General features: G+C 44.6%; 1 protein-coding gene across 1 annotated transcript; it reads left to right on the top strand.

Annotated features, from left to right (window-relative positions):
- Nucleotides 1–1,305: 1,305 nt before the first annotated feature.
- ankrd33bb (ankyrin repeat domain 33Bb) lies at nt 1,306–10,488 on the top strand. Its single transcript, XM_041948900.1, has 5 exons — nt 1,306–1,692; nt 5,957–6,086; nt 8,908–9,048; nt 9,264–9,427; nt 9,832–10,488. Exons 1-5 carry the CDS (start codon nt 1,306–1,308, stop codon nt 10,486–10,488), a joined length of 1,479 nt encoding a protein of 492 aa, XP_041804834.1.
- The last annotated feature ends 2,326 nt before the right edge of the window (nt 10,489–12,814 follow it).

Raw genomic sequence — 12,814 nt, forward strand, 5'->3', positions numbered from 1 at the left:
CACTGCACTCTGTACACAAATGAAGTCGCATGGTTGAGAAATCCAATTTCAGCGGGCAGCATTAAGTGCAGCAGAAGATGACACCGGAGAGGGCCGGGCTGGCTTGACCCGCTGCACTAATGACTTCTTTAACTCTAATAAGGATATCCCTGTCAGAACAAAAGCAGTAAATGAATGTTGGCGTAAACATTGGCATGGATTTTTAGGCTCTTGTCTACATTTGTTGGATTTATTTTACATATCCTCTATGTTTAGTGCTTTCAATGTCACACTGCTTCACTTGCTGCCCTTCATCTCTTGCCCCTCTGTAAAACATCTTCACATATTAAGAGAAGAGTGGAAAGTAAAGACATTCCCTCCGTGCTTGTACCACTCAATTTTACACTTTATTGTACTCCAGCACAAAACACTCAAACTCTCTTGTCACTGGGGAGGGGAGCGCGGCGGAGGAGCTAGAGCCGGCGAGAGAGAGGGCGACTAAAGGGATTATCATGCGTCAGTTCAAGAGAACGTCTCATCCCGTTGCTGGCCATCATCAAAGGAAGCCCAGTGTTTCTCCACGGGGAACCACGGGATGAGCTGCTCTGCGCCGTTGCTCGTGACTGTTGCTGTTTCCAAACGAGACGACTGCCTGTTCTCCTACTTTCCAGAGGACAACTTCAGCGTCAGTTTCTCCTCGAGGACTTCAGGAATTCAAGCTGATGCCGTGATGAAACAACTTGACGGCAGCTGCTTCTTCACGGTCCCTAACTCATGGATACTCTTGGGCTTGTCAAACTTCTTTTTTTTGGAAATGCAACGCTGACCTGCTCGCTCAACAGGAAAGCCTCCCTCTTTGGTCGCTTCACCAGTCCAGAGTGACGACCTCGGATCATGCCTGTGACCGGACCCTTCTTGATGACTCAGTCTTCTAGAGTTGTGGGGAATCCTGACCTGGATGGCATCCTGAGGAGATTTATTTGATGTAGGATTGGCAGCATGTGCAGTGATCTCATGCCTCCCCTGTGACCTCTGGTGACCCTTTTCTCTTGGGAAACCCGACAGAGCCCGAAACGGATAAATGTCAACAGCCTGACGGGATTCAGTCTTCTGTGGGGTGGGATGAGGCAGTGATAGTGGACATTAACTCTAGGTCCTCCTAGAGTTGTCCCGGCACCCCACAAGGATTGAAAGAGCTGGGGGAAGGGGACGGTTTAAATGGTGTTAATAACAGAGGAACAAAGTGAAGGATCAAAGGTTCGAGAGAATGGAATTGCCGGACACGTGGGACCAGGTGACTCTGAGTTCAGCAACAATCAAGTTGCCATGGATACACCTGTCATGTCCATCAGCAGGGATGATGAAAACAGGGATGAGTATGAGGGGTCAGGAGAGGACGATAACGAGGAGACTGAAGTTGATTACACAAGAAACTATTGGGAGGACGAGGACGATATCTACCAGGAGTTCGAGGAGCTGGACTTCGAGGCCCTGCCGGATCGCTCGGACACGCGGAGCATCGCCTCTGACGATTCCTTCTATCCCCCGGACAATTCGGTCGTGTCCCTATTGCACCGCTCGCCGAGCCCCGACAGCCCGGCGCCCATTTCCTTCTTTAAGGCCTGCTGCAACAACAACGCCATCATCGTCAAGATCATGATCAGACAAGGAGTGACGGAAGAGGAAGTGAAAGAGACGGATCGGAACAGAAGAGTAGGTGTCTATGGTTTAATATATCTGAATGAAATGTTTGATTTTCAGTGAAACCAGATAAGTCTGTATTTTATTTCCAACTTTCCTTGGATACAAAAAAGATCCCAATGTTTTTCCATTGGACACTTAAGGTTATGGTATGTTTGGTGAAAATACAGGATTTTATTAAGTATTAATCTTAATGGACTGTACCAGTGGGATACCCATACAGTATGGAAGCCAGCATGAGTCTGTAGGATTACACTGTTCTGATGACATTGTACTTTTCTAAGGTCGTTTGTAGTGCTTCAGTTTCAACAGTAGCCTGTGGGTGGGTGCGGTGATATGGCCGTGGTTCCACGTAATCATGTTAACAATATTCAGAACAAAACAGCTGCACAGTGGTCCAGACTAAGCTACGACACCTTCCTGTAACAACACCCAATTTCACTTTAACCATCAACATTTGCTGCTTTTCTCACCCCCCCTCCATGTCACATGCTCCCCTCGGCCTGTCAGCATCATCGGGCTCTCTTACTCTCTCTCTTTTCTCGGAACGCGACAGAGTGAACATGGGAGATATACTGTATGTAGAATCACTACACCATTGCCTTGAAAGACTGTTGATGCACACATGTGAGCAAACATGAGTGTGTACATTAGGATCAGACTGTTGTGATGTCATTATTCAGACTTCACCATCAGTGTTTGCTCCTTGTGTCACCCACCTCCAGGTCACCTGCTCTCCCTGCCCCGTCAGCACAATCATGCCCTCTGTCTCCGAACGTACCAGAGTAAAAATATGACCGGAAAGAAAACAAGTGGTGCTTCCTGCCATCATGTACAGGAACAGATTACTGACCATTTCTGGTTTTATCAGCAATTATTATTATTAAGAAATGCTGACTCATCTCTTCTATCACTGTGTACTTCTGCAGTCTGACTGGTACTCATTTTCTCACCACTCTCAGCTCACTTTCTGAGGCTGCCCAAAAAACTGGTTAATGTGGCTGCCGCTCGTCCTCCTGCTCATGGTGACACTCACTGTGAACGACAGCTGGCAGTAAACTGCTTGCACTTTCATTAAACACTAATAATGCTATTTATCATGAGCAAGTGCAGCTATGGTATATTATATGAATATGCAATGAATGAAAGCTAGTTGTATTACTGTGCGCAGAACATTTAGTGACACTTTACTCAGACTTCCTGTGGGCTTTCTGACAGATCTAACATAATGAAGACACCACCGTTACCTTTTTATGCATATGCTGGCTGAGGTGATGTGTTATTATTGGGATGGTGTTACGATAAAAAGTGTCCCACCAACAACTGATGGGAACATTGGCAGATCCTGACTTTATGCAAAACTAGAGAGTGGAGTATGCTCAGAATGTGTGGGCCGTTCGCTAGCTAATGCTCGGCATGTATGCTGGCTAGCTAACGTTCTTCTAGCAATTTAGCATGACATTGTCAGAAAATAATAACATTTGACAGTAATGAAATAAAGAGACAGTACATTGTTTGACACACAGCAGTTGCTTCTGCTGAGCTACGGCAACACCACTTGGACAAAAACCACTGCAGTCTGCTGTAATAATAATTTCATGTTGCCTGTCCTAACGTAGCAAATTTTGTTTTTATTTGCATTTTTAACACCGAGACGATGTTTCCCCCCAAATATATATTAGAACTACAGCCCCATGGGGATGTGACAAGTTATTTTAAATTTTGGTTCAAAACAGGGCTGTATAGGTCATGGTACCAACTGTAAATAGTCACACGAGACGTGCAGTTCACATTAGTGGGCTGTTGTAGCAACTGGGAATGTTACATTATTTTAAATCATGCCTTGGTATGGGAGCTGTTTCTGTTGCCCAGCATGCACATGATCTTTTGTAAGTACATGTACCCGCAATGTTGATTGGCCACTCAGCTTGCAGTGCTACTGCAAGCTGCTAAGTGTTCACAATACTAATCGGAACTCACAAACTGCTGAGATTTTGCGAGCATGAGTTCAATAAACGAAAAATCTTCAAGTCTGAAATGTAGAATTTCTGTAAGAAATGTCAGTGTTTATATCATCCTATCATGGATGAAGTCCAATAACTGAGACGCGTTGTGGTGCGTAACACAAAGGTACAGTAACTGACCCTGAGTGAACTTGGCTGTTTTCTTCAGCAGCTGTCACAGCAGACACTGAAGGTCAAATCCTGAAGAAGGGTTCAGAGCAGTTGGTTAAGCCTCCAGTGGCAGATGGGGGGTGTAAACTGTACAGTCACAGCGCTGAGAAGCAGCTTGCCGTCAGGGCTCAGCTTTTAAAGGGCTCGCTAAGACATTGACCTGAGCACTAGGTAAGATATACTGTATGCTTAGAGAGCTGCAACAGGCAGAGAAAGGCTTGTGCTGCAGCACTGAGACACTAATGTCTTTCAGGACGCCTAGGAGTGTGTTGACATAACATGCGCTGCCATGGAAATGAGCCGAATCAGTCCACTCATTGTTTGTAGTGGAGCTCAGTAAAAAACCTTAAAGGATTTAAAAACTGGATGCCATCTTTAATATTTGTTCCAGGCTGGCCTCCAGACTGTGCAGCACTGACCTTATTTTCTGTATGAATGCATACGCTGGCATACACGAGCTTCACCCTTGAGCTTGAATTCATGATATTGCCACTGTCTCACAATCCCAGTTATCCTCTTGATCTGCGTTTAAATTAAGTTCTTGTCATATCCCATTAAGATTTAATTGGCCAACCAGCTGCACTTTTTGAGGTGCTTTATTACTACATACAAGGTAGTCAGAGAGGCATAATTTATGACTTGTCATACCCAGTCTTGGAAGACTGGCACTGCAGTGCGAACTACAGCAAAATGCTGCTGAACGGAATAAAAATGTGGGTCATAAAACTTTTTGTGTCACAACTGCAGACAGAAAAGCTTTTTTATTGGTCGCTAAGATTTGGTTACTGATACAAAACAGACCATAAAAACCTTTCTACAGGCGTTTGATTTACTTTGACTTCCCTACTTTATGTGATTATTTTCAGACATGTTGAAGATTTGTGCAATCATATCTTGGTTGCTGCATTCACTTCATCATGTCAGGAGTCCAGTATCTCTCTCTTTCTCTGCCTGTCATAAGCATCTTGAGCCATTGTACTCACTGTAGGCCCCATTCACTGTCCACCTGCTATTAACATGCATGTGAAACCCTGTGTGGGAACTCAGCTCAGAGGTCTTCAGTTGTGATCTGTATCTGGATACATTATGTGGGTATGGACATCTGAACCATGGACCACCTCCAGATGTGGTCTGGCTGATCACAGTCCCATCACAATGCACTCTGTGTGCATTAACACCAGGCATTAAAATGTGTTTTTCCTAGCTTGCATGTGCAAATGTAACCAGGGTCAGAGCTGTACATGAACACAGTTCCTCTTTACAATGGAGGGATGCTAATAAGTGGTTTAGATAATGTGCTTAAAGTGGTGGTTTGCCTATAAACTGTGTGATCGTCTGACCACCTTTGTTATTTAACCTGAATGGACTTTTCTTTTCAGCAACGTTGGAGTTAGATATGATCTCAGCAATTAAGCTGGAGAGAAACTGTTTCTGTTTCTGATAGGAATTATGAGAAAAAGACCTCTTACTTCCAGCCAAGGTGGACTAGAAACTGTGCCCTGAGATCCAGCCTAGTTTACTCTCTATACAATACTCATACAGGGCCAAACCTCATGGCAAACTGTTGCTGATCTCATGTCTTTCTTCACATTTTGTCACACCACCAGCTGGTTAAACTCTTAAACTCTTGTTTAACTATCTCAAAAGATGAAAATGCAACATCTGTCTCTTTTGTTAATGTGTTTTTGTAGTAAAATATGAGAGAAATTCTAACTTTAACTCTAGTTCAACAACAATTGCCCTTTTAAATAAGAGCAACCCAGCCTGTAGCTATTTGGACAGTTTGGTGCTTGGCAAGTGACCACTCCAGTTGGAAACCCATGTTTAGCCCGAGTTAACAGTGAATTACAGGCTCACTATCAGTCCGTTACACACTGTGAAAAACAGTCTTTTACTTTGCATGGAGGCAACATGACTGATAAGTGTTATTTTTTTCACTGCTGTGTTTTTCTCCTTTGAGGAAATATGGCTATGAATCCATAAACAAAAGCTCCACCACAGCTCCAAGAACCAGTTTGGTGTTTTTAGGAGGCAAAATCAATCACAGAATCACAGACGAAGAGAGAAGAGGACACTCAAACAGCCTCGTTTTTGTGTTTCAGACCGGCCTGATTGTGGCGTGCTACCATGGCTACGTGGACGTGGTCATCGCCCTCTCCCAGTGCCCCTACCTTGATGTTAACTGGCAGGACAACGAGGGCAACACTGCTCTTATTACTGCAGCACAAGCAGGTAAACACACCTCCCGCCTTTGAATCGACAGAGGCCACAGAGGGGTTCACAGTGTACTTAACAGAGACCTCCACACCTCTCCTGTCCGCTCAGTTAAACTGTGGCATTTTGGGAAATACATTCACTTTCTTGATGAGAAATATTGCTCTAAATGAAGCTATATGATTGGTCAGTCGTGTTCTGAGGTTGCTCAAGGCTGCAGTGTCTCCAGGCGTCGACTGCATCAACAAACCACTCACGTTAAAAGTTTCTTTTTTTTACGCAAAGAGGATCTTTTTAAAACACGAAACTTTGCCTTGTTCTTACAAGAAACTGAGCAGATTTTCAATGTTTTCGTCGTGGTGTCAGCAGTACGACGCTGTAAACATTAGCCGACAATATTTTAGCGTTATTTGTAAAAATGCTAGTTATGAGTAGTGAATGAAATTGCTCTTTAATACAGAATCAAGCTTCCTGTATAATATGAAAAGTTGAATGCATTAGCGATAACATTCACCCCTGTTGAAGTCAATACACTGAAGGCTTTTATTGCGACATAACCAGTATCTTACGGTGGCTAACGTTAGCTAGCATTAGATGTGCATAAACAACATTTGAGTGGTTTTATCTAAAAAAAACAAGAGTAAGACCCTCGCCAGGAGACATGGTCTTTTTTATTTATCATTAATTATTATTATTTTCATTTCATGATGTCGTGAAGGCAACTTAATGGAAACTGGTTATTTACAGCTTTTTCTGTAGCCCTGGCCGTCCTTACCAACGCTGTACTCATCAAAATGATTGCTAAGGTCTTGGAGCGGGACAATGATGCTTGAACTTGGTCCAACAAACAAACACAAGCTGTCAGACAGATATACAGGTCGTGAGCTAGCCGGCGCTTTAGCCAGATTGGCTATGAGTTGGAGTGAGCAGGTACAAGGCAAAGCTGAAGCAGGAACTCGGCCTCTAAACTGTGACAGACAATCAACATTTTGGCTACTAAGCCTTGTTTTTATCTCTCTTCCAAACAAATCTGTCTAAACCGTTGGCTTGTTTACACCCTGTTTGATCCTCTGAACGCTTGTGTTCCTCAATGAAACCTATTTTTAGCCATCTTGCTGCGCTCCAAGATTCAGCAATGACTCCGGTGAATACAGTTAGCGATAAGAGCAATGGCCGGAGCCAGCTGGAGTTTTCCTTAAATCGAAAGGATCTTATAGTTGAAGGGAAGTGCCGTGATCCTTTAATTGGCAAACGTGGCTGCTGTTAAAAGCATAATCTTGCTTTTAATCGTGATGGCATCTTCTCTGATACGAATTAAAAGACTGTGACCACACAAGCTTAAACTAAGAGCAGCCTCGTACATAAAGGCAAAGTTTACTCAGTTTACTATTGAAGCACTGAGTGATTTAAATTTCAGGATCTGGGTACCAGCACAGTGGAAGCTAATGGAATCATCTTTTTGAGGGAGACGGAGTCGTGCTGACATGCTCACTCTGACCACTTTGACAGGGATCCATTAAGAAATTCTCCAGAGTCGACGATCGAGAGTTTAAGGAGTGCTTCCCCTTTATTTACCACATTGTGGAACAACCTCTCATCACTTCAGATACACACACAGCTTCCAGGATGTCCAGTTTCATCTTCTTGAAATTTAAATATTACATTTGTTTCGCAATTTATGTCTTCATAAACCTTTTTTTTCTTACCTTATTTAATATTCCTCCTGATCTATCTAATATTTAATCTGTCTCCCAGTGAGACATGTTGCATACTTTAACATTTCTCTCTGCCCACTACTTTTGATGCATAATTTACAGTGGGAGAAATGCTATTGCGGGGAATTGAGTTTCAAAATTGATCCAAATTGAAGCACAGAGCATATTATGCAGTCTGGTGCTTCCATTTGCAAGAATCACTGTTATTTGCTGGCATCAGAGAGTACCATGGTAAGTAATTTCATAGTGATGCAGCCACATGTATCAGACATGGTGCCCCGGCCTCTCATCTGCTAACGATGATGAATGGCTCTCTGTGGCCTGTGATGAATAGCTGCAGACTCCTCTTCATTTTCTGCTTCATTAAAAGAAGTATCGATCCCCTTTCATGACAAAGTACTCTGCAGCACCTCGGGGGAACAGGTGTGCAAGACTGTGAGTCCACACGACTACAGCAGAGTGGTCAAACGCACGGGATGGAAAACTTTCCCTAAAGCCCATCAGTAAAGGCGCACATGAGCTGGGAATGAAACCCAGGTGTTCACAGGTGAGCTCCCGTTGTTAACCATCCGCCTCACCCTTCTATTTAGCCATGCTTCGGCTTCCAGCTGGATCTCCGTAATGGAGTCCTGTTGCGTGCTCATACTCTGCATTGTGCTCACTTCAAGGAGTTTCAGGAGATCAGTTCATTTCATTAGCCTGGATTTAGACTGGATGTACTCAATTAGGAGATCAGGTTGTGAACATTTGAGAAGCTGCGCTAAGGGTGAAAATCTGCAGTTTGACTACAAATCCCATCAGTGAGAGAGTGGCTGACAAAATATTAGCTTGAAATCAAGTTGGAACTACGGTGAACTGCAGACAGCTGTTAATATGCATATGTTTGAGGCAGTCTTCTTAGCCTTTTGTATACAGGAGGGAAGTTTACTGTTCCACAGAGTCACTCACAGACGTTAACTCCACATGCAATCTGTTGTCAAAGAAGGGAGATAGACGGTAGAAAAGTTTATATGATGAGTGTTTAAAAAAGGCTACGACAGTGCAGGAGATGTATCAGAAGAAGCTTCACCGCGGAGGAAGGCTAACCTGCTAAACACACGTCTGTGTCTCCCTCTGGTCTGCAGGCCACATGATCATCTCTAACTACCTACTCAACTACTTCCCCGGGCTGGACATCGAGAGGAGGAACTGTCACGGTTTCACAGCTTTGATGAAGGCCGCCATGCAGGGCCGGGCTGAGTGCGTCAGAGCCCTCATGCTGGCTGGTAAAACACATGCATTCAAGCAACTTCTAGAAACTTGCATCTTGAATGAAAACCTTTATTTTTCCGACAGGTGTATGTATGTGCATTAGATGATGAGATGCGTGTGTCAGGGTAGACATCGCCTTTGCTGTATGGGCGAATGTGCAAATGTAGAGCAGATTACAGCACAGCTTCTCCCTCGCAATGACCACTTCCACGACTCCTTATGTTTCCAGGAAGTGATATTCAGGCACGGGACAATGGCCGCAGTTTGACACCCAGGGAGTGGGCTCTCTTCACCGGTCGATACGAGACGGCCAACCTGATGCATCGGCTAATGTCAAAGCCCTGTGCTGAGCAGTTCTGTGACTCCTTCTCCAAGGAGTGGCCCATGCTGGAGGTTAAAAGAATGATCATGACTACAGTCCTGCATCCCCGATCCCAAAGAAGTTGGGACGCTGTTTAAACCTTGCAAACAAACTGTGTTCCTGAGTCCATGTTGTAACATCCTCTATGCAATCATGTGTTCACAAAGTGGTGAACCTCGCTCCATCCTCGCTTGTGAACGACTGAGCCTTTCATACCCAGTCATGATACTATCACCTGTTACCAATCAATTGTACTGTTTTCAGTTGAGTTTTTAAAAGGATTTTACACATTGTCCCAAACTTTTTGGAATTGGGGTTGTACTCCTGAATGCATCACATAATGCTTTTTATCCCTGTGAGAACTTCAATTCAACTTCAAGGAGTGAAAATGTGTCCTTGATTCCTTTAACCTGTGACATTTGCTCTTGTTGTGTAGGAGCTGGTGGCTCAGGCCCAAGAGCCGAAGTCCTGCTGGAGGCGTTTGATCAACCTCCTCTCCTGCTGCCCTTATAGGTTTTACATCAACAACAAGGTGAACCCCGTGGATGACGGCGTTCTCGACCACATGGTCCGCATCACCACCAGCATCTCCAGTCCATTCATTGCCACAGCCTGCTGCACGCTGTCTCCAGGCAGCCCGCCGTGCATTGGGAAGCGTCGCCAAGCTGTGCAGGAGATCCTGAGGAGGCAACGGGTGGCTGAGCTCAAGCGCCTGGGCCCGGACAGACTGAACAACTACAAGAGATTTTTCCAGAACTCGCGGGTCCTCCTCATCCCCAAGGTGATGGATCGGAGGGCCAGCCTCCAGCCTCAGCTGCTGAGCGACATGGCCGCGGCGTCCACGGTGGCCATGAGGCGAGCAAGCCTCCTGCCTCTGAACATGCTGAGGAGAAGCAGCGTGCGGCCGGGCATCGTGGTGCCCAAAGTGAGGCTCTGCAAAGCCCCGGCTCCGAGCTTTACGCCGGAAAAACTCAGACGGAGCAGTAACCACAACCAGCTCCAGATCCCCAAGTGGAACTACAAGATGAAGAGAATAGAGCGGAGGCAGGAAGAGGAGAGGAAAAGACTGCTACCTCTGACAAGGAGGAGATGAGGAGAGAGTTGACATTATCTGAGGAAGCAGGACATGGCTTGCTGCAGCCTCAAAGAGCCGGTGCTTACAACACACGGTGTTGTAGTCTTAGAGAAAAAACTCCATGAGCTGACTCTTTAAAGTGCTCTGTAACTGCTAATCCTCATTTTTGTTTGCTGCGATTGCAGACGTTGTTGGATTTGTTGCCTTGTTTCTACTTGAGTTCACATGCTCCATTTGTGAGGCGTAATTTGTGGTGCAATGTGGGAGATACGGGGGCTCAGGGGAAAAAAAGATCCACGTAGTGCTTGTAATTCCTGCTGGGATGCTGATGAAACACACTTTGCCATGTTGGCAGCTTACATTTGTGGTAATGACGTGGCAAAACAAAAGAAGACGAAGTGTAAGGGTTTCAGCATGCTTCACAAATACCGTAAGTGCTTGTCACATGGTCTAAAGCAGAAGTTTCCAACTCAGAACATTTGCTACCAGGCTGCTAAGAAGGAGGCAGACAGAGGAAAGGTCAAGTGAGAGAAATGATGAGAAAACAGGAACAGAGAAGAGAGAGATTACAAAGGGAAGGAGAAAGATTTGGGAGGAGAGAGATAAAAAAAACTGCAACAAGACATCACACGGGTTGGACAGAATGAGCACAGGACGAGTACGTTTGAACAAAGTGAAATTTGACAGAACGATTTGCCCGGGAGGAATATCAAGAGGGCAGAAATGGGGTTTGAAAAGGCAGGGAGGCGGCAGCCAGTCCGAGGGATTTCACAGGACGGAGAGAAGAGCTCCGACAAGGCCAAATGAAGATTGGTGGCCGGCTGCTGCAGCAGATCGCCACAGGAAAGGATCGCTGAGCATGCGGGAGGAAGCCAAGAAGCCATTTTACACTGATACACAGCAGAACAGGTATTTGCGAGGACGGGACGAGCTTATGTGCATTATTTGACAGCTGAGCTGCGGAACCAGCTCACGCAGGCTTTGTAAGGGCTTTGTGGAGAATTGGAAAGACAGAGCCAAAAATAAACAGCTTAGTGTGAGACTGTGACCTGTTGACTTCCAAAATGGGATAGTCCACCACTACTGTCTGCTACTGTATGTATCTCCTGCGCGGTGAGAAATTGTGGGCCTTCATTAGTTGTTCCTATGCGAGTGCGTGTCTTTGAATTCTTCATTGGAACGGCAGAGATTAAAAAAAGGATTTAAAGGAGCTTTTACTAAAGAGAAATACATAAAACATAATGCTACAAAATGTCAGTGAGAAAAAAAAGTTTCAAATATGACACTTTAGTATGTAAATCTGTATGGAAGATAAATCAGACCAGTTTGAATTAACTGCACACCTTTATTACCCTCTAGTGGCAACCACTGGGAATTGCAACAAAATGGTTAAACAGCAATTAGTGCAGAGACCCATCAAAAATCAACGTAACTAAATATTTTCAAGTGGTGGTTTAAAGGATGTGAGCTATTTTGTGCTGTGTGGCAACACAAATCTCACTGAACGGCCCTTTAATGTTCAAACCGTCATGAAACTTGACAGACTTTGGGACTGAGGTGGTCTGTGCTGGACCACGGGGAACTACATTTCTGCCAAAAACTGGACGCTTAGGTAGCAACGACTCATTTTCTGCAACGTGTCCAACCGCTTTTGCACTGGGGTGGAAGCTGATGGAGGATCGAGGGCGGAGGAACAACTCTGGAGCGGGATTTAAAATCAGCAGTAGATTAGATTTGAGTCTCGTCAACAAACTGCATTTCAGTTAGTTAGTTCACATAGTTGACTTGAAGCAAAGGAAAACCAAATCTACATGCCAAATTCACGTGATTCGTCAAGTGAAACAATCACAGCACACGCCACCACCACCACAGGCGCACGGTCACAGGCTTCTGAGGAAATGCTGTGATTCATACTTGAATGTTACTTTGGATCTTTTCTATACATTTGATTATTGATTGTGTAGAGTTGTGTGTACATTTTCTTTGATATATTTAACAACACTGATATGCAGGGATATGGAAAGCTAAGCTACAATAAAGGGCTTTTTGTCAGTTCCATGCACCTCGTTGTCATTCATTCAAGAAGGCACTTTTGTGTAGAGTTGCAGTGAAGCCTCTGACTGTGTAACGTCTTCCTCTGCGTTGTCTCATCACACACAAACATCATCCAAATGACTGCTGGCTGCAGTTTACTTGTGGGTGATGCTCTGAGGCTGCCTAACTGAAAAAAATCACTTTCATATTATCACGGCAATGCATGATGTAGCCGTGCTTCCACAATGCTTATATGTTAATATTGTTTAATTCATTTTGTTTATGTATATTTACTTTTGGTGTGCTGCTA

This window comes from Chelmon rostratus, chromosome 12, assembly GCF_017976325.1.
Source record: "Chelmon rostratus isolate fCheRos1 chromosome 12, fCheRos1.pri, whole genome shotgun sequence".
Lineage (NCBI taxonomy): Eukaryota > Metazoa > Chordata > Actinopteri > Chaetodontiformes > Chaetodontidae > Chelmon > Chelmon rostratus.

Bases quoted from the DNA above. Each gene is read 5' to 3' on its own strand.
- ankrd33bb (XM_041948900.1), top strand. From the start codon at position 1,306: ATGGATACACCTGTCATGTCCATCAGCAGGGATGATGAAAACAGGGAT. The intron at 6,087-8,907 runs GTAAACACACCT...TCTGGTCTGCAG, and splicing joins TATTACTGCAGCACAAGCAG to GCCACATGATCATCTCTAAC. The intron at 9,049-9,263 runs GTAAAACACATG...TTATGTTTCCAG, and splicing joins CAGAGCCCTCATGCTGGCTG to GAAGTGATATTCAGGCACGG.